The sequence below is a fragment of the Hylobates moloch genome, unplaced genomic scaffold (assembly GCF_009828535.3).
Source record: "Hylobates moloch isolate HMO894 unplaced genomic scaffold, HMol_V3 SCAFFOLD_36, whole genome shotgun sequence".
Classification (NCBI taxonomy): Eukaryota; Metazoa; Chordata; class Mammalia; order Primates; family Hylobatidae; genus Hylobates; species Hylobates moloch.
This window is the reverse complement of record NW_026652311.1, coordinates 1,739-27,171: the sequence shown is the minus strand read 5'-3', so window position 1 is coordinate 27,171 and position 25,433 is coordinate 1,739. Positions and strand designations below refer to the sequence as shown.

Genomic DNA, 25,433 nt, shown 5'->3' with positions numbered 1-25,433 from the left:
AATTTGTTCTAAATCAAGAATATATAAGGGAAAAGTAAGTTTAAAATGCTATCATGATAAGTGTTTTCATTTGGTGGGAAAATAGAATTTAATACTTTTACATTTTAATAACCAATGTAGTAGAGCTCAGATTTTTTTTTTTTTTTTTTTTTTTTTTTTTTTGAGAGTTTCACTCCATCACCCAGGGTGGAGTGCTGTGGCAAGATCTTGGCTCACTGCAACCCCGCCTCATGGGTTCAAGCGATTCAAGTGCCTCAGCCACATGAGTAGCTGGGACTACAGGTGCACACCACAGTGCCCAGTTTTTGGTAGACGTGGGGTTTTGCCATGTTGGCCAAGCTGGTCTCAAACTCCTGGCCTCAAGTGATCTGCCTGCCTCAGCCTCCCAAAGTGCTGGACTACAGGCATGAGCCACCGTGCCCAGCCTGCAGTACTAAGTCTCAAAGAATTAGAAGTACCTAGAACCCATGTGAAACTCAACTCTCATAGCTGCCACTCCTGAGTTTGGAAGTCTCATTAAGACAGTGCAAATAAAATATCAAAGAGTTTATTAAAATACATATTTTGTTATGCATAAAACTTAGAAATATTTCAAGATTTATATACGTTAACTTTTGCAATCTTCCTGCTGGTAAAAATACAAAACAGCAGCATAAGAACCAGTTACTCATATATTCAACTATATTCATGCATACTTAACAAAATGAAAAGTTTTCCTAAAAACTAGCAAGATACAAAATAATGTCAAATCTAAAATGACATATATACTTATGTTTTTAGCTATTCTTACAGATTACAAACCCTTACCAACATTAATCTTGGCCTACTTTAAAGTTGAGTGATAGCATGAACTCTGAAAAGAGAATGCGTGGGTTTTCTCAGCTCTATGGCCTTGGGCAAGTCACTTGTCGGTTCCCTCATCTACAAAAAGTGGGGGTTAAAAATATTCACATCACAGAAATGAGATTAAGTAGCTTAACATAATGGCTAATAAACATTTCATTGCTTATGTGTTTTTGAAACTACAGGGCACTTTTATGGTGTGACTAGTATTTTAAGTAATCAGTGCAACTTAACATTTTTATCTCTAAATAGCTGAGTATGTGTCTCTCCTTAGCTCTACTATGCCCTTTAAATGTTCTTTGCCCACACAATAGTTAATTGTGCTAGGTGTAAGTCTGATTCTAATAATAAATTGATATAATAGTCATCTTAGTGTTAAGACTTATTCTCAGCAGATAAGAGTTTTAGAACTAGTTCCCTGAAAAAGCTGTATTTATTTATGATAGTTTATGTGCAATCTGTAGGGCCAGGAGCATAGTCTAATCTGACCCAGAATGTCTTTCTGAACTAGCTCTTCTTCGGTGATCCAAGAGCAGCCCCTTTGGGATTTCTGGAAAGCACATCAACCTGCACTTAGGGTTGCATGGACGGTGGGCCAAGAGTCGTAACACATGCATCATAACTCCAGTCCCTGTTAAAGGGAACTAAAGGGCTTTGATTTAATAGGCCCTCTTAGGCAAAGCTAATAGATTAAGTTGTTGGGCCAGGCGTGGTGGCTCACGCCTGTAATCCCAGCACTTTGGGAGGCTGACGCAGGTGGATCATGAGGTCAGGAGATCGAGACCATCCTGGCTAACACAGTGAAACCCTGTTTCTACTAAAAATACAGAAAATTAGCTGGGTGTGGTGGCAGGTGCCTGCAGTCCCAGCTACTCGGGAGGCTGAGGCAGGAGAATGGTGTGAACCTGGGAGGCAGAGCTTGCAACGAGCCGAGATCACGCCACTGCACTCCAGCGAGGGCAACAGAGCAAGACTCCGTCTCAAAAAAAAAAAAAAAAAGATTAAGTTGTTGGTACTTTTGCATTAGCTTAAGGGAATGTGGTAGAAAATTTAAATGAGTCAAGATGAATAAAGTCCACATGATGCCATCAAAACCTGTTGCAGACCAAGTTACCAACATGATTCTGTTCTAGTAAAAATGAGTTTTTAATCCAAGAACTGATTTGACTGACGAGCAGAAAAAACATACAATCTTAAATTTACACAAACTATAGAATACGACAATATTAGAAAATGCTGGCCCCCAGGCACAGTGTGGCTAACATCTGTAATCCCAGCACTTTGGGAGGCAAGGTGGGCAGATCTCTTGAGCCCATAAGTTTGAAACCAACCTAGGCAATATGGCAAAACCTCGTTTCTACAAAAAACATTTTTTAATTAGCCAGGCATGGGGGTGTGTGCCTTGTCCCAGCTACTCCAGAGGCAGAGGCGGGAGGATCAATTGAGCCTGGGTGGTCGAAACTGCAGTGAGTCATGACTAGACAACTACACTCCAGCCTGGGCAACAAGGTGAGACCCAGTCTCAAAAATTTCTTTTAAAAAGCCACTGTTCTCTAACAGTTATCCAAAAGCAATAGCTTTATTTGGAGTGAATGGTGATAAACATTTAGGGCTCTTAAATCTATCTAAAACACAGGTATGTTTGATCAAAAGATCTTTAAGCCATGCCTTATCACTTTAAGACTTTGTTGCTTGATTTTGAAACCTTTCTATCATCCTTATTCATCCATTCAAAAGCTTCAAGCCACATCAAAATAAAGGTATATGTACTTTCAGGATTTTGTTATATATATAAAGAACTGTAAAGCCAATTAGCTGCAGTATATAATAATGATAAAAGACAATATTGGTACAAGAATGTTTAAATGTCACAGCAACATTATGTCAACCTTCATAAAGCCAATAAAAATGGGATGGTGTATTAATTTTCAAATTGTTACTAGATTCTGTTTCCCAAAGATTTGAGTATTTCAGATATTTCTAACTTTGACATATCATTGCTAACCAAAAGAAGTAACAAATATAAACATTTGTTTATATTAGTTGCAGCGCTAATAAAGCTTAGTTTGCTATTTATCCATGCCACCCCATTTTTCATTTAGCAATGTACAGAATAAGCCCATTTAAACAATTCAGGTTGACGTTTTCAATGGGAAACTATTTTCCATACGAATTCCTTCAACAAATAGAAAATGTGACACAGTGTATTCTTTACCTCATGCAGACTGTTAGATAAACTTTGGTAAACAGATAGAGAGGCTTCAGAAAACCATATTAAAGTGATTTCATTTAAAAAGGTTATGATGTGTTGGTTGAAAAAGAGTATCGACATCAGTATCACTGAAATTAATGTAACTACAACAATGTTTAAAATTTTTAAAAATTCAATTTCCTTTTCATCCTTATCAGGCCAGGAACATGGCATCCTTTTTGGAGAAATTTTCATTTTGGGAATGAGAACGTTCTTAATTTGTCCAATTTCTGTTCTGCTCCATTCTTCTTTCAATATTTTGCTTACTCGAGGATAAATTTCAACAGGTTGAACCTCAGGAAGTGGTCTTTGTTTCAAGATCTGTACATGCTGGCGTACATCATCAACTTTTTCAAGAAATGTAAGTGGAGACTCTTCTTGTAAAGATGTTGTCAGTGTCATTAATTCAAGCTGCTGCTCTCTTATTTTCCTCATTCTTTCAATTTGTGGAGTATATTCTTGATTAATTAGATTACCAACATCACAGAGAGCCGTTAGGAAACTTTTTTTTTTCTGTTCTAATATATCATTAAGCTCCTTAAAATACTGGAGAACAACTTCCTTATCGCCTTGGATCATTTTCTCAGAATGAGATTTTTGTTCTTCCAGCTTTTCAATAAGACAGGTAAGATCTGTCCAGTGTGTGTCAGTCAACTGTTCAAGCAGTTTTTGAGGAGTGTCCTTTTCTTTCAAATAGGCACTTTGAAGGTCATCTATAGGATGACCATGATGTTGACCTATGGTAAGGCAATGACCACAAACTAATTTTTTGTCTAATAGACAGTAAACATTTAATGGTTGCCTGTAATGTTCAGGGCAGGTGACAATATCTGGATGGTCTTCTTGCTGGTACTTTTCAATAATAGCTCTTAGTGCAAAATTAACAGGTAAAGATTCAATGCCAGTTGGAGCAATTTCAATAATACTTCTGCAATTAGGGCACTTGAGTGGAATTCGTAAAGGTCTCCATATATAAAAGTTACCAGATGCCTGAAGAATGTTTTCCAAACAATTTCTACAAAATGTATGAGAGCATGGCAGTACACGAGGATCTTCAAAAATACTGTAACATATGGGACAAGTTAACTCTTCCTCAAAATTGTGCATTTCCTGTCAAGAGAAAAATGTATTTTAAGTTTACACAGAGACACCTGTACATATTATTTAACATTCTAGGCATTAACCTCCAAATTGTTACCATACTGCTTGTCATTTAAAAGAGAACAAGGTATTTTTAAAAGGAAGCTTTCTGAGTAATTCAATTCCTAGTATATACAGTGAATAACTGATCACAATTAAGAGTTTATTCCTTAGGGACCAAAATCATCCCAAGGCAATTATCATTAATTTGTAGTAAAATGCTTCAAATTTAAGTTATTTAAATTTGTTGCTATGTGATATGGTTTGGCTGTGTCTCCACCCAAATCTCATCTTGAATTGTAACTCCCATAATTCCCACATGTTGTGGGAGGGACTTGGCGGTAGATAACTTTAGTCATGGGGGCAGTTCCCCCATACTGTTCTTGTGGTATCACGAGATCTGATGGTTTTGTAAGAGGAAACCCCTTTCGCTTGACTCATTCTCTTTTCTTGTCTGCTGCCATGTGAGACGTGCCTTTAACCTTCTGCCATGATTGTGAGGTCTCCCCAGCCACGTGGAACGGTGAGTCCATTAAACCTCTTTTTCCTTATAAATTACCCAGTCTCAGGTATGTCTTTATCAGCAGTATGAAAACAGACTAATACACTACTTAATAAAGACTAAAAATCAAAGTGTTCTGTTAAAGTCTACTTAGTGATTACAACTATTTTGTCCAACGTTTTAACATTTAAGATGATAAAATCAAAACCAAGCACATATAATGAGTAGACAAGACTATTTCTATTATAACAAGTTAGGCTTAGCAAAAGTATATTCTTTAATATAAAAGGAGGAAACATGTCCCAGTTGGCTCAATAATGGTTTCTAAAGCAAGTTATCAAATTTCTCCACAGTAACTGTTACTACCATAAATTTTTTAGCTTCTCAAATTAGAATACAAGAATGCTTAAACCCCAGGATCAGCATAGTATAATTTTCTAAGGCAATAATTTTAACTTGGAGATTTAGAAGGCAGAAAAATTTTGAATTAATCCTCATAATAAAAATCAGTTTGAAAGATAAGAGTTGACTATGGTAACTGTGAATTATTGCCTTAATTTTTAAGTGAAAAACTAGGGCACTAAATGGTAAAGAACAAAAAGGAGACCATTAGTCATCTTTCCTTCATGAAAAAGTCTCTCGATCAGTATTTCTCTGAGACAGAAAAAGAAACGCAGCAATTGTTCAGAGACCATCTCTGACACAAGTAACTTGACCTCTTGGCAAGCTACTATTGATATTTCCAGTAACAGAAGCCTGACCATTTTGCACCCTACCACCTCCTACTGTTTTCCTTTATACCTACCCCCAATGCATAAGCCACAATTCTAAAGACTAGCTTACCCCTTGATAGAGAAAAATCAAGTTACACCACTGTTGAAAGTACCTTAGGCAAAACTTAAAAACCCAAGTGCCATGGCCAGGCGCGGTGGCTCACGCCTGTAATCCCAGCACTTTGGGAGGCTGAGGTGGGTGGATCACTTGAAGTCGGGAGTTTGAGACCAGCCTGACCAACATGGAGAAACTCCGTCTCTACTAAAAATACAAAATTAGCCCAGTGTGGTGGCAAATGCCTGTAATCCCAGCTACTTGGGAGGCTGAGACAGGAGAATTGCTTTAACTCAGGAGGCGGAGGTTGCAGTGAGCCAAGATTACACCATCACACTCATCTGGGCAACAAGAGCGAAACTCCATCTCAAAAAAAAATAAACACCCAAGTGCCATTCACGTAAAATATAAAGGTTACCAAATCACATGCTATAAAACTAACTTTTAAGATTAAAAATCTGTGAAAACAGCAACTAAAAGTAACTAACTGCATTTTTAATAAAATGCAAACTTGGCTCCTTATCTTTACGATCTGTCAAACTCTTACTCTTCCTTCAAGGCTCAACTTGAGGCTGCCTTTTCCCCAGATTAGGTCCCCTGTTATTCTCATTAAACACTGCATTTTTACTTCATAGCACTTTAACAAGATTTTATTTGAAAGAATTTTGTAACTTTTCTGTATACATTAGAATGTAGGCCTCCTATAAGGGCAGGAATTGTGTCTAAATGGTTATGTTCCTGCAATTAGGCACAAATTTTAACACAGCAGGCATTCACTTGTTATTGGTTCAATGAACAAATGCCTTTTCAGAGACCTGTGTTAATACAGATTTTTGTTTTGGGGTTTTTTGGTTTTTGTCTTTTAATAGCAAAATCTCTGCTTAGGAAAAGGTGTAAAAGGAAAATCTATGAGAAAATACTCCATTCAGGCCGGGCGCAGGGGCTCACGCCCGTAATCTCCGCACTTTGGGAGGCCGACGGGGGTGGATCATGAGGTCAGGAGATTGAGACCATCCTGGCTAACATGGTGAAACCCCATCTCTACTAAAAATACAAAAAAAATTAGCCGGACGTGGTGGCGGGCACCTGTAGTCCCAGCCACTTGGGAGGCTGAGGCAGGAGAATGGCGTGAACCCGGGAGGCAGAGCTTGCAGTGAGCCGAGTTCACGCCACTGCACACCAGCCTGGGCGACAGAGTGAGACTCTGTCTCAAAAAAAAAAAAAAAAAGAAAAAAAACACTCCATTCGGAATGACAATATTCAGATCCCGAATGAGCCAAAGTGTGTCACACAGAGACTACGCTTGAACTGTAAAGCACTCCAGTAATCTGAAGTAATTGAGCAACAGTAAAGAAGATGACATTCGCTGCAGACAAATTCAAGTGAGTGCATGTTGGCAAGACTTTACAACTTTACCCTACACCTACAGAAAGCTATGAAGTCATACAGAAACCACCCAAGAAAAACAAAGGTGTTTTTTCAGAGTATTTCAGTGATGTCAGAATTCACATTGAAGGAATAAACAGAATAACACTTTGTAGGAACTAAAATTTGGGCAGTGGACATACATTTAATCTAGATTTAATATTACTGGAGCTATTCAATTGTTTACGTAGCAAAACTAGTCCTAAAATAGAATCTAACTTTTCTCTCCAAACCCCTATTCTATGCTTGCAAAAAACGAGGGAACAGCTCTGAGAATGCATTTAGGGGCCCAAAAGCTCAACCTTCTTTAGAATGAGAATATTCACAACATCGTGAAGCATATCCTAAGCTTACATAAAATGGAAGCAGGCCAAAGCAGGTGGATCACTTGAGGCAAGGAGTTTGAGACCAGCCTGGCCAACATGGTGAAACCCTGTATCTACAAAAAATGCAAAAATTAGCCAGGCATGGTGGCGCACACCTGTAATCCCTATAATCCCAGCTACTCAGGAAGCTGAGGGATGAGATGGCGCAACTGCACTCCAGCCTGGGCAACAGAGCAAGACTCTGTCTCAAAAAAAGGGGAAAAAAAAAAAAGGAAGCAAAAATCATGGTTGGTCTCAAAGTTACTGCTATCATATGTAAAATTTTTAATAATACTTTTTAGACAAAAATTTGTGGATAACTTGAAGTTCACAGAAGTCAAAATCTATTCTCAGACTACCCTTTTCTCACTGATTTATTGATTAAAAACTAATTTTAGGCAACAAATTCAAGAGAAACTAGAACTGAAAAATAACTTCCTTTAAGGTCAGGAACTTTCTGACTCTGGTTGCTGCCTGAGAAGTAAACTATATAGGTGGGCCAGGTGCAGTGGCTCATGCCTGTAATTCCAGCACTTTGGGAGGCCGAGGTGGGAAGATCACTTGAAGCCAGGAGTTCAAGACCAACCTGGGCAACACCATGAGACCCCATCTCTATGAAAAATTAAACATTAGTTGGGCACAGTGATACACACCTATAATCCCAGCTACGTGGGAAGCTGAGGCAGGAGGATCACTTCACTTGAGCCCAAGAAGTTGAGGCTGCAGTGAGCCACGACTATTCCACTGCACTCCAGCCTAGGCAACAGAGCAAGACCCTGTCTTTTTTTTTTTTTTTTTTTTTAGAAAAAAAAAAGATACAGGTGGCTACCATGCTTACAGGCTAGTTCTTTCAGAAACCAGTATGAAATTTTATGCAGCAGAAATTTTCCACAACCAGTCTAGGCTTCTGAAAGGAAGAAAAAGAACAAAAAATTAACCTATGTATATCTTCTAGGATGAACATCTTGGATTTAGCTATGCTGTATGTAGGTTTCCAAACAGTAAAAACATCAATAACACTGGAAATAATAAGACAATGGAGTAATGCCTTTGATATTCTTAGGGAAAAAAAAATGGCTTCTGAAATGGAAATTAAAATTCTATACCTAGAAAAAAAAAATCCATTTTTATATAAAGACAGTTGGACAATACAAGATCTCAAAAATGAACAACCTTCTTCCACTCTTTCTAAAGAAGCTACTGCAGGGAGAAAAGAAAAGCAAGAATGTTCACCAGCATAATGGTGAAATAAAGTCCAGGACAACTGTGAAAGCCTAGGGAAGAGTCACTCTAGAAGAGGAAGAAAGATCCAAAAGACAGATCTTTTTTTTTTTTTGAAACAGAGTCTCGCTCTGTCGCCCAGGCTGGAGTGCAGTGGCACTATCTCCGCCCACTGCAAGCTCTGCCTCTTGGGTTCATGCCATTCTCCTGCCTCAGCTTCCCCAGTAGCTAGGACTACAGGCGCTCGCCACCACGCCCAGCTAATTTTTTTGTATTTTTAGTAGAGATGGGGTTTCACCATGATAGCCAGGATGGTCTCAATGTCCTGACCTCATGATCTGCCCGCCTCGACCTCCCAAAGTGCTGTGATTTCAGGCATGCAGAAGACAGATCTTTAAGTAAATAAATGAAACTGACAGAAATGCTTCATGTATATGAAACATATTGAGAGGTAACTAAATTTAGGGAAAAAACGTGATGGAATCATGAAAAGAGAGGAAATATTAATAATATAGTATATGGCTCAGCTGTCACTGTAACAGTCATAATATTGTAAATATCAAATACTGATTTTACCAAAGAGTAACAAAATTATATTGAGGGGGAAAATGAGGAAAGGAAACAGTTTAAGAACTAAATCTTAATTTTTCCTTATAAGAAAGTCAATACATACTTAAAAAATAACCCACAAAAAATAAATATCTAGAAATATAAAAGAAAATACCAAAAGAAATGTTAAAGCAGATAAAAGTGACTGCTTCTAGAGGGCAAGAATCTGTTTTTCATTATAAATCATGGTTTCACTTTTTTTTTTTTTTTTTTTTTAAAAAAAAGAAAAGGTTATGTGAGAAAAGGACCCTGGCTAGCAACAGTGGACTTATTACGTAGGTGAAACCTCACTGGGAGCAGTCCTCAGAGAGAATAGACAGAAAATGTTTCTTTCAGACCTTTGGAGACCTCAGACTCTCAGTTAACCTTTCCTAGATCCAGACAAGGGGGCAGACTTCAGAGAAAGCCTGGCTGCATCAGGGCAGATTCTCTACCGATGCAAATCTCCCCAAGACAGCTTTGCAGCTATGTTTGCATTTCCAGCCCTTCTGAATAGCCATTTTGAAATATATCAAGGAAATATATTTTGGGGTAAAATATATTGGTTTCCTTCATACAGCTATAAAACATGGTTTCACTTTTAACTATTAAGCAATTAAAAATATAATACAATTTTAAAGAAATAAGGATAATCCTACAAGTATCCACACAGAAAAGAAGGATGAAAAAAGGAAAACAAAACCAAAGGTCTCAGAATTCTCCTCTGGGAGACTGGAATTTCCAAAATTGGAATGGCCACAATAATTATCTCCCACATGAGCTGTCCTGTAATGTGACTTTGCTGCTACTCCCTGCGCATGAAGAGATGAAATCTATTCTCCCCCTATTAGAATATGTGTGGGCCATGTGATTGCTCTGACCAACAGGATACAGTATAAGTGATGTGGTGAGTTCTAGGTATAGCCCTTAACTAGTTTGGCAGGTTGCGGCCTCGGAGCCACAAACTGCTATGTAAGAAGTCCAGGCTACTTTGCTGAAGAGAGGCCAAATAGAAGGGCAAGGAGCTGCCAGACACATGAGTGAAAAAGACATCTTGAATATCTGGCCAGCCAAGCTTTCAGATGTTTGTTACACAGCAGGAAATAACCAGAACATCACCAGCAACAAGGAATGCTAGACCACAATGTAGCAATGTCCACAAAGTCTAGAAGGAAAGGGATATGAGCTGAGAATTCTGTACACAGCCAAGACATAATTTATTCATGTGAAACAACAGAAATACTCTTCAGTAAAATCTACAGAGCTAAAAAAAAAATTACATGGGCAGAGCTGACACCATACACTTTACTTACCAAACCAAAAGGAATATAAAATAATTCAACTTAAAAAAAGAAGAAAAGTGGAAAAAAAAGAATAAAAATTGGCCTGGCGTGATGGCTCATACCTGTAATCCCAGCACTGTGGAAGGCCAAGGTGGAAGGATCACTTGAGCCCAGCAATTCAAGACCAGCCCTGGCAACACAGTGAAACCCCATCTCTACAAAAAATAAAAAAACTTAGCCAAGTATGGTGGCGCATACCTATTAGTCCCAGCTACTCAGGAGGCTGAGGAGGGAGGATTGCTTGAGCCTGGGAGGTCCAGGCTGCAGTGAGCCATAAGCCATGGTCGTTTCACTGCATTCCAGCCTAGACTACAGAGCCACACTTTGTCTCAAAAAAAAAAAAAAAAAGAATAAAGATAAATGGAAGATGATAATGAACTAGAAAACTTAAATTGCTAAAACTGGCTGGGCACTGTGGCTCACACCTGTAATCCCAGTACTTTGGGAGGCCGAGGCAGGCAGACCACCTGAAGTCAGGAGTTCGAGACCAGCCTGGCCAACATGACAAAACCCCGTCTCTACTAAAAATACAAAAATTAGCTGGGCAGGGTGACAGGCACCTATAATCCCAGCTACTCGGGAGGCTGAGGCAGGAGAATCGCTTAAACCTGGGAGGCGGAGGTCACAGTGAGCTGAGATCATGCCATTACACTCCAGTCTGGGTGACAGAGCAAGACTGTGTCTCAAAAAAAAAAAAAAAAAAAAAAAATTGCTAGAACTGATAAACCCAGTTTTTGAGACTGAGTCTTGCTCTGTCACCAGGGCTGGAAATGCAGTGGTGTGACCATGGCTCACTGCAGCCTCAACTTCCCAGGCTCAAACAATCCTTCCAGCTCAGCCTCCCAAGTAGCTGATAGGTGCATGTTAACACGCATGCCTAATGTTTTTATGCTTTGTAGAGATAGGGTCTCACTATATTGCCCAGGCTGGTCTCAAACTCCTAGCCTCAAGTGATCCTCCCCCCCGTCAGCCTCCCAAAGTGCCAGGATTACAGCTGTGAGCCACCATGACCAGTCTAAGAGTTGGTTCTTTAAGTAAATAAACAAGCCATTAGCTATCTGTGATAGGCAGCCTCTAAAATGGCCCCCAATGACCTACACTTCCTTGATACTCTTGAAATCTCCTCTCCCTTGAGTGTGGATTAGGTCCTACTCAACTGTTCCAGAATACAAATATGAAAAGTTTGCTAAATGTTTTGAAGACAGTATAACATGATTCCAAAACCTGAGACAATACAAACTAAAAATGGACTAATTTCAAAAATGGACACTGATGTAAAATTCTAAATACAATGTTAGCAAAAACAAATACAGGAGTACATTAAAAAAAACACTGTACTATGACTAAATAAGGTTCTTTCCAGAAATACAAAGTTAATTCAATAACGAAAAATCTATTAATATAATTCAGTCAATTAGTTCAATGGAAAAAAATTTACATTCACATTATACGTGAAAAAAGCATATAATATATACAATATCAAAACCAACAAGCAGTCCTCAAAGACAGAAAGTAGAATGGTAGTTGCCAGGGCTTGAGAGCAGGGAAGATGTAGAGTTATCGTTTAATGCAGGGGTCCCCAACCCTTCCTACCCACCCTGCACCCCCACCATGGCGGCAGGCAAGCCCACCTGAGCTCCGCCTCAAGCCCACCTGAGCTCTGCCTCCTGCCAGATCAGTGTCAGCATTAGATTCTCCTAAGAGCGTGAACCCTACTGTGAACTGCACACACGAGGGATCTATGTTGTGGCTCATTGTGAGAATCTAACTAATGCCTGATGATGTGCGGCAGAACAGTTTTATCCCAAAACCATGCACCACCCACCCCCACCCGTCCATGGAAAAACTGTCTTCCACAAGACAGGTCCCTGGTGCCAAACAGGTTGAGGACTGCTGGTTTAATGGGTACACAGTTTCAGTTTGGGAAGATGAAAAAGTTACGGAGATAGTTGATGGTGATAATTACAAAACAATTTGAATGTATTTAATACCACCAAACTGCATACTTAAAAAAATTAAAATGGTAAATTTTATGTTTAGTATATTTTACACAATAAAAAAAAACTTTAAAAAATTTTCAAGTGTCTTGCCTATTATCCAGTCTTTCTTTTGCTAAATGAATTTGAATCAATTTATACTACTGTATGTTTTTAAAAAGCAAAAAAGTAAAATAATACATGTAAAATGTATTTTCCTCTAGTGAGTACTAAGCTCATGTAAAAACCAGTAGTTCAAGATTTCCTGCTTCTCTTTTAAAAGTAACCGAGAAATATGAATATGAAAAAATGAATCTTCTCAGAAAGAAACCTGAGGCTAAATCACTCTACTTACAAATTATTTCACTAATGTCTTGTGTGTTTAAGTGTCAAAACAAATACATTTCTGAATTTCCAAACTTTGTATTAAGTCTTTCTCCAGAGGGCCAATTCACTAGGGAGCCTCCCTGATGTCTAACTGGCATATTAGGTAATAGACAGTATAATAGACGATTAAATAGCACCAAAAATATCATTACGCATTCTCCTGTGTAAACCAGTTTTTAAGTTTTAATTCACTAATGCTTTCCTGCCTTTCAACTCTAAACATCAACAGTTGTAAAATGTTAATTACATTTCACAACTTCTGAAAGGAAAATACATTTACTACGTTATAGAATTCGATGACTTGCCCCAAGACTTCTAGTGAGTCAGCTTTAAGTATGGGAAAATTCAAGTGGTGCCACCACCCAAATTGGGGCTCACATCTTTGTGGCGCTAACTGATAAAGAAGAAATACATTTCATGCAATTCAAGACTTAAGAAATAATTACAACTGCACCATTTATATACATATATGATTTTTTTTAACATTGTTGCAGAAAGTCTGAGAAAAAAGATTTTTAAAAATAATTCTGTCACATATAAATACACAAAAATAATGAGAGATCACCTTAACTTTTTCAAATTAAAAAATCCTATGGTGAGCTGATTTTAACTCTCTTTGTCCATCTGTACTATTTTCTTTCATTTTGATATCAACCTGTTTCCCTAAACTAAAAAATAAAAATAAAAACAAAACAAAAAAAGACTATTAATTCAATTTAACCAGGAATTGACTTGAGAAATTAAGGCTTTAATTGCTTTTGTTATACTTTTCAAAGTAAAAATATATCTGGTGGGAAATATTCATCAACGTGTTTGGTGAAAGGCAATGTCAAAACTAACATTACCTAAAATCAAAATTTCACCTTGCCAGATTAAATAGCCACTTACTCATTTAAAAAGACCAATATATGAACGCACAGTGAAAAAGTATCCAGGTAACTTAATTTGCAGTTTTGTGTAGTTCTGCAGATCTGTATGTATAAAATAACAACTTTGCATGTGTTTTGAGATGTACACATTCTTGTAAAATTTCTAGAAGGATGTACAAAAAAGTTAAGTGACTACCTTTAAGGTATAGATCAGAGAAGGGAGTTGTTTACTTTTCACTTTATGCTCCGCTCCTTCGATAAGATGGTTGGAATTTTATACACCACCAACACAATGTTTTTTCAAAAGACTTGTAAATTTCACTTTATAGTTTAAAATCATACACTCTGTAAAAACTTAATTGTTTTTCATATTTAATTTCCCAGAACTTACCTACTTCGTCAATCTCGTGGTTTGGGGACTGAATACACTCTTCTCCAACTCCTCCAGAATCTTTTATTCTTATTCTAAAATTAAAATAATGTTATCTTTAATGTTTTCAATTTATTGTCTCATGTCATAAAAATGGTTGTTAGTTCACTGTCTTTGATGTTTATCTTCACGATGCTTCACTGTGTTTTCAGAAAAGTCACAAACACCAACACAGCTGCTGGAGCTGCAGTAGAGGTATGACTTGTTCCTTGAAAATCCTAACTGACCAGACTGCCACAAAGGACCTCTTTTCACAACGTCAAGTAGCTTATGAGCTCTCTGGTGATGGCAGAAAAAACATTCACGGTCGTTTTAGAGTGCTTAAAATTAACTACAAGACAAAAGCATCCACGGGAGTAAAATACTTTGCCAGCTCTAAATTATAACTGATTTAGTATAGTTTGCTCATCTCTCTGTTCTGCCATGTCAATGCTGTGGGACCTGGGTCAGTATTACCAAATACCTCTCAAAAGTGAGGCTTCACATCTGTAAAATGGGTAACTGCACCTACCTCACTTAAGTCCTGCGAGCACCCCCCACAAAGGGGCTCAAAATGGCAGTACTCTTCCCTTCCCCTTCTCAAAGCTCCTCTCTCCCAGGCCTCCCTCCTAACGCGCCTCCGCCTCGGCACCCGCCCGTCCCCAACCCCGCGGGGCTGACCGACTCGGCGGCGTCCGCTCAGCTCACCCTCGCCACCACAGAGGGCCTCCTCCCTCACAGGAACGCAGCTCCACAGTGGAGGGACGGGAAAGTGGCTTCCCAAACTCCAGTGTGGGACAAGAGGGAATGAGTGCAGGTCCCAAGCCACTCCCTCCATCGTCACGCCCCCAGGACTCACCGCCAAACACACTGGGCACACCAGCCTGTGCTACAGGAAAAGAAAAAAGACTCAAAACCACCTTCTCGCATCCGTAAAGGTCCTTAGACTCACCGCGGGGAGGAGGCGGACCAGGCAACTCCACAGCACCGAAACACAGCGCCACGGGCTCCAGGCGGATGCTGAGAGCCGCCCCGAGTCCCCGCCCTCCTCCGCCCCGAAGGGCTTCAGGTGCCCAGACCGGGCGGGGCCTCGCGGAGCGTCGCGGCGCAGGCGCAGTCTGCAGGCAACATTCAACTGCAAGGCATTGGCCAATGGGAACTATTGCTGGGCTCGTTCGAAAATAAACGGCAGACGGCGCGGCCCGAAGCAGGTGGCTGGGGTCAGTTCAAGGCTGGCGCCCAGCTTTCCGCGCCTGCGTGCTAGGCACAGGCCACCTCTCGGAAGCTTGGCCTCGCAGTAGAGGCTCTCTATCCTGCGGGGGGCTTCGGCCAGTGGGCTTCGTGAACTGGGGTCCCGCCTGGGGAATCCGGATGGCACCGGTGGTCTGGGGGAGAGGCGGGGCCTGGCGCGGGACAAGGCGAAGCGCCGGCGGCCGACGGCTTCTGAGGAATTATCTTTCACTTGGAGCCACACGGGGCGGGGCCTGCTGCTAGGCTGTGGAGCGCAGTGTCTTCCATCGTTGCCTCACAGACCCGCTGCTCCCGGAAGTCGCCACGCATCCTCAGGGCACACCCACACCTGTCGCCTGCGCCCTTCGCCGCTCAGCTGTTTGCTTTTGTTTACGCATTCCGGAGACCTGACCCACCGGAGCACTGGGCTTTGGAGCGCTCTTTGTATTCAACTCCGAGAGCGAGTGGGAAACCCGGGACTGGGTTGGGTGGATCCCTGCGTCTCTCCCTAGCCTTCGTCCTCTTCTCCCATTTTTCCACTTTATGAAAGTATTGCCTAGAGATGAGGGCTGTCCAACTCAACACTTCCAATTTCAAGTTCCTACTTCATCTCTAACTCCCTAGAGTTAGAAAACAACGTACAGCTCAGAGGTCCCTTTCCCTTTTTTTCTTGAGAAACTTTATTCAGCTTTATCTCAAGACATCACCGCTTCCCTCTCCTGTCAACCTTAAATAGTGAGGTTCTGGAAATATGATTAAGGATAGAGTTTATTCCAGCGTAAGGCTTGAGGGTAGCCACCCAGGAGACACCAGCTCCAAATGGGGTCAGCATTCCAAAGTGAAGAAGTTAAGGTTTCACTTAGGTGGCCAGAGACAAATTTTAACAGGATTTCATTTCCCGTTAAGAGACCAGTGCATACTTACAGCTATTTGGTAGGTTACAGATTGCTACATTCCAAGAAAGGGTACTTTGTTACTCCATGAGGAGGGGTAGTGATCTCAGGGGGTTGTATCTCTGGTATGGTTTGGTCCTCCTATTTTAATTATTTATAGAAACAAAAGGCAGACGTTGCAGATGCCTGCTGCTTGACTCAGGCTGTAGCCACATTCCTCTCAAGGCTCAGAATAAAGTTCCAACAGCTTTAAGTTTAAATTATTTAACTTCAAATAACTACACTTAGGTCATTTTGTTTACTAATGTGCTAAATAAAGATGTGGGCTCTAGGCCGGGTGCAGTGGCTCAGGCCTGTAATCCCAGCACTTTCGGGAGGCCAAGGCAGGTGGATCACCTGTGGTCAGGAGTTCGAGACCAGCCTGGCCAACATGGTGAAACCCCATCTCTACTAAAAATACAAAAATTAGCTGGGCGTGGTGACAGGCACCTGTAATCCCAGCTAGTCGGGAGGCTGGGGCAGGAGAATCGCTTGAACCCGGGAGGCGGAGGTTGCAGTGAGCCAAAATGGCACCACTGCATTCCAGAAAAAAAAAAAAAAAAAAAAGCTATGGGCTCTATATACTGCACATTGCAGTACATCCAGGTCCTAGGCTTTTATTCAGTATATTACAGAAAATATTAAAGATATAAAGCAGAAAGTCAGGCAATATTAGGCCTTAGTCCATCTCAGCTTCACCAATTCAGCTCCTAAAAAGGTTGCTTATGAAGTGTGAATTGTAGTGGTAGCTACTGTTTCATGGTGGTAAATATTCGTTTTGACTTTATGTACATTTTCTATTAAACATTGGAGTCATCCTGATAGACATCTTTGTAACTTCCTGTCAAAACAACATGTGGGACAGGCCTAGTGGCTCATGTGTGTAATTCCAGCACTTTGGGAGGCCAAAGTGGAAGAACTGCTTGAGCTCGGGAATTTGAGAGCAGTCTGGGCCACAAAGTGAGAACCCATCTCTACAAAAAATAAAATAATTAGCCAGAGTGGTGGCTCACACCTGTAGTCCCAGCTACTTGGGAGACTGAGGCAGGAAGATTGCTTGAGCCCAGGAAATCAGGGCCACAGTGAGTTATGATCACACCACTGCACTCCAGCCTGGGCAGCTGAGTGAGACCCTGTCTCAAAAACGAACAAAAAAACCCAACATATTATGAATTATCTATCCATAGCAGTAAATGCACTATATTTCTATTAAATTATTGTCTTTTAAAAAAAGTGTAATTGCTTCTGGAATTGAATTAATATGGCTGAAAATGTTTTTGAGCTATGATTTTTTTCACCTGTTTTCCCCTCTGTGCTTTCTTACCCCAAAACAGTTATGTATGTAGCAAGAAAACAGAAGAACCTCACACTAGACTTACTGGCTGTTGTTTCCCAAAAAGCCTGAGCCCATGGAGAAAAATAGTATTTGAGAGATCCCGCCTGCTCGGGCGCCGGCGGCGCGGCCATGAAGTTGAAGCTGAAGAACGTGTTTCTCGCCTACTTCCTGGTGTCGATCGCCGGCCTCCTCTACGTGCTGGCCAGCCATGTGACTGCCTTCCTCCCCTGCGGGCAGCAGCCAAGCAGCTACAGCAGAAGGATCTGAGGATTTCCCAGCTGCAAGCGGAACTCCGACGGCCACCCCCTGCCCCTGCCCAGCCCCCTGAACCTGAGGCCCTGCCTACTATCTATGTTGTTACCCCCACCTATGCCAGGCTGGTACAGAAGGCAGAGCTGGTACGGCTGTCCCAGACACTGAGCCTGGTGCCCCGGCTGCATTGGCTGCTGGTGGAGGATGCTGAGGGTCCCACCCCGCTGGTCTCAGGGCTGCTGGCTGTCTCTGGCCTCCTCTTCACACACCTGGTGGTCCTCACGCCCAAAGCCCAGCAGCTTCGGGACGGCAAGCCTGGCTGAGTTCATCCCCGTGGTGTCAAGCGGTGGAACAAGGCCCTGGACTGGCTCCGGGGCAGAGGGGGTGCTGTAGGTGGGGAGAAGGACCCACCACCACCAGGGACCCAAGGAGTCGTGTACTTGGCTGACAATGACAACACCTACAGCCGGGAGCTGTTTGAGGAGATGCACTGGACCTGTGGTGTCTCAGTGTGGCCTGTGGGGCTGGTGGGTGGCCTGCGATTCGAGGGCCCTCAGGTACAGGATGGCCGGGTAGTGGGCTTCCACAAAGCATGGGAGCCCAACAGGCCCTTCCCTGTGGATATGGCCGGATTTGCTGTGGCCCTGCCCTTGCTATTAGCTAAGCCCAATGCCCAGTTTGATTCCACTGCTCCCCGGAGCCACCTGGAGAGCAGTCTTCTAAGCCACCTTGTGGATCCCAAGGACCTGGAGCCACAGGCTGCCAACTGCACTCGGGTACTCATGTCGCTTACACAGAGAAGCCCAAGATGAAGCAGGAGGAGCAGCTGCAACGGCAGGGCCGGGGCTCAGACCCAGCAATTGAGGTGTGATGGCGGCCCCAACCCAACTACCACCTCTTTTCTGTCATAGACCTTGTGGGACTGGGCCCCAGGCCTGCCCAGGATGTGGTTTTCCAAGTCCTGACCCCTTGAAGCCAGAAGTGGCCCCTCTGCCCCTCCAGGCCCAGGGCATGGTCCTGCTGCTTCACCTCTCCCCCAGCCTGCCATGTGGCACTGCCCACAGGCTGGGGACAAGCAGCCCTTGTATTGAGCCAGGTTGGCCCTGTCTAGGGTGGAACAGAAGGACAGACGGACCCAGGAGGGAGGGCAGCTGAGTAACTGGGTAACTTATTGGGGCTGGACATGCACTGGGGGGCTGGAGGAACTGGGCTGGACCCTCCCCACCTGAGCATGCTGACCCCCTTCCTACCTCCAGAATAAAGAATCTCAACCTGAAGAAAAAAAAAATATTTGAAGGAAGAGGCCAAATGCTTGAGAGAAGCAGAAAGAATTGTTTGCCCCAAAATAGAGATGACTCAGGTCCTAGTGGGGGAAAACTATGACACCAAAAGGGAAGGGTTATATTGGTGCCTCCAGGGAGTCTGCTTTAGAGGCCTATGGGTTCCCAACCCTGCCAAAGATTCAAGATTTCTGTAGCCCAGCAATAATTTGGGGGTTGAGGAGGCTGGGATGGTGTGGAGAACCACAGGAGCCTACAAAAACAATGGTGGCCTCAGTGGTGGCAGACAACTTGGCATACTTGGTTTTGTGGATTGTGATTAACATACTCTACAAAAGATAATGTTTTTCTGGGAAGGTGGGACAAGAGAACTAATACTCAAATGCAGGAGTACATGCTTCAAATCCATAAGCCTAAAACTCAGGTGGTAAGTTGCTCAGCCACCCAAAAAACAGGTGGGGAAGAGGACAGTTGAGTTGAGCTGCTTGGGGGTCTCTCTCTATTTTTTTTTTTTTTTTTTTTTTTGAAGATAGAGTCTTGCTCTGTCGCCCAGGCTGGAGTGCAGTGGCGCGATCTCGGCTCACTACAACTTCCACCTCCCAGGTTCAAGCGATTCTCCTGCCTCAGCTTCCCAAGTAGCTGGGATTACAGGCATGTACCACTATGTCCAACTAATTTTTGTATTTTTAGTAGAGATGGGGTTTCACCATATTGGCCAGACTGGTCTTGAACTCCTAACCTCAAGTGATCCACCCACCTTGGCCTCCCAAAGTGCTGGGTTTATAGGCTTGAGCCACCGCACCCGGCCTTACTTCCAGTAATCTTTTGATAGAATATTGGAAAGAGATAAAAGATGATAAACATTTGCAGTTATTACCAGGTGTAGAAGAGGAGGCAATATAACATTAATTTTATGACAACCAGGCCAAGTGTGGTGGCTTATGCCTGTAATCCCAGCACTTTGGGAAACAGAGGCAGGCGGATCAGTTGAGTTCAGGAGTTTGAGACCAGCCATGGGCAACATGGTGAGACCCCATCTCTACAAAGAATTTTTTTTTTTTTAATTATGACAACCTTTTGGTGCTCAGGTCAGACTTTTTGCTTCTAGGCATCTTCTGTCTCAGTTGCTAAAACAGGAGGCATCAGTAACAGAGAAGTGCCCTATAGGCAAGCTAAAACACTTTGATTAGGGGTATTAATAGCTACAGAGTTTAAATACTCCACTCTTGTCTCCCATCACATTAGCCTCAGCAGAATTCTTTTTTTTTTTTTGAGACAGAGTCTCGCTGTCGCCCAGGCTGGAGTGCAATAGTGCGATCTCGGCTCACTGCAGGCTCCCCCCCCCGGGGTTCACGGCAGTCTCCTGCCTCAGCCTCCCGAGTAGCTGGGACTACAGGTGCCCGCCACCTCGCCCGGCTAATTTTTTGTATTTTTAGTAGAGACGGGGTTTCACTGTGTTAGCCAGGACGGTCTCGATCTCCTGACCTCGTGATCCACCCGCCTCGGCCTCCCAAAGTGCTGGGATTACAGGCGTGAGCCACCGTGCCCGGTCAGCCTCAGCAGAATTCTAATAAAGAGAACGTGATTTTCCGAAGTTAGAAAGCTCCTGTGTTTCATTTCTAGGACTTCACAGAAAATGCACAGCTCTCATCTGGAGCCTGGAGTGCAAAGAAAACAAAAAAACAGCAGCAGCTGGCACTATAATTATAGTGGCAATCAATCTGTGACAATGAGCTAGGAGAATCTATCTGACAGTTCACAGAAGGTCATTTTATCTGGAAAAAAGCACACAGCTATATGACGCAGTGGAGTTTATAGACTCAGAGACCTGGAGTTTGGGGGGATTTTGGAGGCAATGTAGAACCTCATTTTTAGAGGAGAGAAACCTATCAACCATGTTGGTGTTGCTTTCAGCTGAGCTTGAGCTCATTTGCATATTACTACCTAAAAATATATAAACTACACAATTTTAAAAACTAGAACATAAACAGACTTTGTTTTCACACAGCCCTTTTCAGCTCTATCTCTGAATGCACCTTGGAAGACTCCAAAGATGTGTCTGTCCTGCAGCAGTTTACCTTGTAACTAGTTTTCCTTTTCTTTATTATCATAGAGTCTTTTTTATTTCAAATGCCACTAACTTTTTTGCCACCAGCTTTTTTAAGTACTCAGTTTTATGGGTGGCTGTAACCTTAAGTAAATTTGGGGATCTCTTTATGTAGGCACTTAATATCCAATTTTCTAGACTATTTTGTAATGGTTATGCATGCATCTATTTTTTAAAAATGATCCAAACATTTTGAATTTCAAGAATTTTTTCTGATAAATGATTCATAGAATTTTTATTTTGATACAGCCTTGTGTGATTCTCTAGTCCATTTCTTCAAACCAATATCTGTTAGTTGCCTTCTAAAATACACAGCATTACAGAGGGAAAGAATACAGCTCCTGTACTGAAGTTGCTTATCTAAGTGAGCTAACATACAGATCTAGTTAAATGACAATATCAGATAAACTGCAGATTAAAGTGTACCTCCAACTGGGACAAGCAGCCCAGGCCGTATGCCACTGAGTTTCCGAGATTTCTGGTGACTGATGACCAGAAGTTGGAGCTGTACCTGGATGATCTTCACCTGTTCTGAGATCTATAGAGGGATTTCCAGAATAGATACAAATCACACCGGCTGCCCACCTCACAATTAGGCCCCCATTCATCATGTCTGTGCTATCTCACCTTTTCAGATGATAATCTCTGTCTCCTGTAATTCAGAATGGTTGGATTTGGGGCAGCAAGACAAGTCTGGGATTGGGTAATGTCTTCCTAATGCTGGTTGGCATTATAGCTGAAAAGCCAAGAAACATGTATCTTTGAAGTTTTCAAGATTTGAGAGAATAAAACACCCCCGTAATTTAAATCCTCTACTGAGACACTGCCCTGTTGTCTTTTAAAGGAGAAACACTAGGACTTTTCTAGTTACAAAAACCCTCTTACAGTATATACATGTCACTCTGTATGTTCAGAATGGCAAATCCCAAATATATGTGTGCGCTAAGGACTTGAAATAGTTCATGTGGATGATTACTTACACTGTTAACCCTTGAAGAACACAGGTTTGAACTGTGAGGGCCCACTTATGGGTGGATTTTAAAAAATAAATATATTAGAAAATATCGTGGAGATTTGGACAATTTGAAAAAACTCACAGATGAACCGTGTGGCCTAGAAATATCAAAAAAAAAAAGGTATGTCATGAATGCATAAAATATAGGTAGATGCTAGTTTATCATTTACTACCATAAAATATACACAAACCTTTTATAAAAAGTTAAAATTTACCAAAACGTATACACACAGACTGTACATAGCACCATTCAAAGTTGAGAGAAGTGTAAACAAACATAAAGATGCAATGTTAAATCATAACTGCATAAAATGAACTATAGCACATACCGTCCTACTGTAGTAATTTCATAGCCCCTTCTGTTGCTATTGCAGTGAGCTCATGATGTATCTGCTTAAAACACTGTGTGACCTTAATCTTCTCCCCATGAGCAGTTCATCTCCCTAGTAAATCGCTTATTGTGGTAAAAAGTGATCTCTCGCGGTTCTCATGTATTTTTCATTGTGTTTAGTGCAATACTGTAAACGTTGAATAACACCATGGGACCCATAGAGTGTCAGTAATGATGCTGGAAGTGCTCCCGAGAAGCAGAGAAAAGTCATGACGTTACAAGAACAAGTTGAATTGCTTGAGACGTACCATAGAGTGAAGTCTGCAGCTGGGATTGCCCACCATTTCAAGTTAAATAAATCCAGCATAAAGGCCACTATAGAAAAAAAGGAGGCTGGACACGGTGGCTCACGCCTGTAATCCCAGCACTTTGGGAACGCCAAGGCAGGCAGATCACGAGGTCAAGAGATCGAGACCATCCTGGCCAACATGGTGAAACCCCATTTTTTGTACTAAAAATACAAAAATTAGCTGGGCATGGTGGTGCGCACCTGTAGTCCAAGCTACTCAGGAGGCTGAGGCAGGAGAATCGCTTAAACTCAGGAGGCAGAGGTTGCAAGTGAGCCGAGATCATGCCACTGCACTCCAGCCTGGTGACAGAGTGAGACTTCGTCTCAAAAAAAAAAAAAAAAAGGAAATTTATGAAGGTGTCACTATAGCTATGCCAGCAGGCACAAAAACCTTGCACTTTTTGCAAAATACTTTATCTCATATTGAGAATGCAGCTTTTACATAGGTATAGGATTGCTATAAGAAAGGCATACCTATAGACTCTAATATGATTCAAGAAGAAGCAAAGTCACAATATGACAACTTAAAGCAAAAGGAAGGTTAAAGGATCTAAAGCTGGAAAACGTAACACCAGCAATGGATGGTTTGATGATTTTAGAAAGAGATTTGGCTTTTAAAATGTCAGGATAACAGGAGAAGCAGCTTCTGCTGACCAAGAGGCAGCAGATAAGTTCCCAGATGCCATTAAGAAAATCATTAAAGCCAGTGACCGTAGGTCGCTCCTGTGATCCCAGCACTTTGGGAAGCTGAGGCAGGAGAATAACTTGAGTCCGGGAATTTGAGACCAACCTGGGCAACATGATGAGACTCCATCTCAAAAATACGAAAAAAAAAAAAAAGTCATTGAGGGGAAATGATACCTGCCTGATTGGGTTTTTAATACAGATGAAAGTGCCCTATTATGGAAAAAGAAGGGCGCAAAGGACATGTATTAGTAAGGCAGAGAAGTGAGCACCAGGATTTAAGGCAAGAAAGTATAGGCTAACTCTAGTGTTTTATGCAAATGCTATCAGGACTGCGATTTTCTAGAAAGCCACTAATCCCCAAGCCTTGAAGACAAAAGATAAACACCAGCTGCCAGTCTTGTTGTACAAAAGGCCTGGACAAGGAGAACCCTTTTTCTGGTTTGGTTCCATTGATGCTTTGTCCCTAAAGTCAAGAAGTATCTTGCCAGTAGTGGACTGCCTTTTAAAGTTCTTTCGATATTGGACATTGTCCCTGGCCACCCAGAACCCCACAAGCTCAACACTGAAGGTGTGAAAGTGGTCTACTTGCCCCCAAACACAACGTGTCTAAAGTAGCCTCTAGGTCAGAGGGTCATAAGGACCATGAAGGCTCATTACATACACATGGTACCCTAAGGAAAGGAAGAGAACCCCAATAGAGAAAACACATGAAAGTCTGGGTTACACCACTAAAGATGGCATCATTGTTATAGAAAAAGCTGTGAAAGTTATCAAGCCCCAACAATACATTCCTGCAGTTTTCTTCAGCAGGAATGTATTGTTTGGGGCTTGCTAACTTATATGTAACTTGTTCTGTCATAAATCCAGTTATTATTTATTTTGACAGAACCAATCGAGGAAATCATAAAAGAGATTGTGAATATGGCAAAAAAAAAAGGTGGAGGGTGAAGGGTTTTAAGATGCCTTGGAGAAATTCAAGAACTAATAGACATTACACTAGAGGAATTAACAGAAGACAGCTTGATGAAGATGAGCACCTCTGAACAGTGCCAAATGATGAAGAAAAAGACATAAAAGAAGCAGTGCCAGAAAACAAACTGACATTAGACAACCTGGCAGAAAAGTTTCAATGATTCAAGATTGCTTTTGACTTCTCTTACAGCAAGGACTCTTCTATGATAAGGGCACTGAAACTGATGCAAAAAGTAGAAGAAGAATTGGTACTGTACAGAAACAATATTAGAGAAATAGAAAAGTAATAAAAGCCAGACAGAAATTGTGATATATTTCCATAAAGTTGCACCAAGTGTGCCTGCCTTTCCTGACTCCTCTTCCACTTCCTCCACCTCTGTCAGCCCAAGACAGCAAGACCTACCCCATTCTCTTCCTTCTCCTCCTCAGCCTGCTTAGTGTGAAGATGACAAGGATGAAGACTTGTATGGTGATCCACTTTCACTTAATGAATAATAAATATATTTTCTCAAGTTTTTAAAAATGTTTTCTCTAGCTTACGCTATTGTAAGAATGTAGTACATAATACATGTAAAGTACAAAATATGCGTTAATACAGGTGTCCCCAATTTGAGGAACCGGGCCACAGACCAGGAGGTGAGCAGAGGCTGAGCTAGCAAAGCTTTATCTGTATTTACAGCCGCTCCTTTTTGCTTACATTACCACCTGAGCTCCACCTCCTGTCAGATCAGTGGTGGCATGAGATTCTCATAGGAGTGCAAACCCTATTGTTACGGGATCTTTGGGGTGTCGATT

General features: G+C 41.7%; 1 protein-coding gene and 1 pseudogene across 5 annotated transcripts; one reads left to right on the top strand and one right to left on the bottom strand.

Moving 5' to 3' along the window:
- Positions 1-531: 531 nt before the first annotated feature.
- On the bottom strand, positions 532-15,223 carry LOC116463443 (tripartite motif-containing protein 59-like). Of its 5 annotated transcripts, none has more exons than XM_032146550.2 (3): positions 15,100-15,207; positions 14,134-14,203; positions 532-4,204 (listed from the first exon to the last, which is right to left on the bottom strand). In XM_032146550.2, the coding sequence occupies exon 3, from the start codon at positions 4,199-4,201 to the stop codon at positions 2,990-2,992; it is 1,212 nt and encodes a 403-aa protein (XP_032002441.1). In that variant the 5' UTR covers positions 4,202-4,204; positions 14,134-14,203; positions 15,100-15,207; the 3' UTR covers positions 532-2,989. The 5 variants fall into 5 exon arrangements, with proteins under 5 accessions (XP_032002441.1, XP_032002437.1, XP_032002438.1 ...); XM_032146546.2 differs by having other exon boundaries at positions 539-4,204; positions 15,007-15,223; XM_032146547.2 differs by having other exon boundaries at positions 539-4,204; positions 14,130-14,203.
- Positions 15,224-15,377: 154 nt separating this feature from the next.
- On the top strand, positions 15,378-19,122 carry LOC116463425 (galactosylgalactosylxylosylprotein 3-beta-glucuronosyltransferase 3-like; annotated as a pseudogene).
- Positions 19,123-25,433: the final 6,311 nt, after the last annotated feature.

Excerpts from the sequence above, each read along its gene's own strand:
- LOC116463443 (XM_032146546.2), bottom strand. The coding sequence starts at position 15,077 with ATGCGAGAAGGTGGTTTTGAGTCTTTTTTCTTTTCCTGTAGCACAGGC. Across the intron at positions 14,204-15,006 it reads TGTGCCCAGTGTGTTTGGCG|AATAAGAATAAAAGATTCTG; the intron begins GTGAGTCCTGGG and ends TTTTAATTTTAG. Across the intron at positions 4,205-14,133 it reads CAAACCACGAGATTGACGAA|GAAATGCACAATTTTGAGGA; the intron begins GTAGGTAAGTTC and ends TTCTCTTGACAG.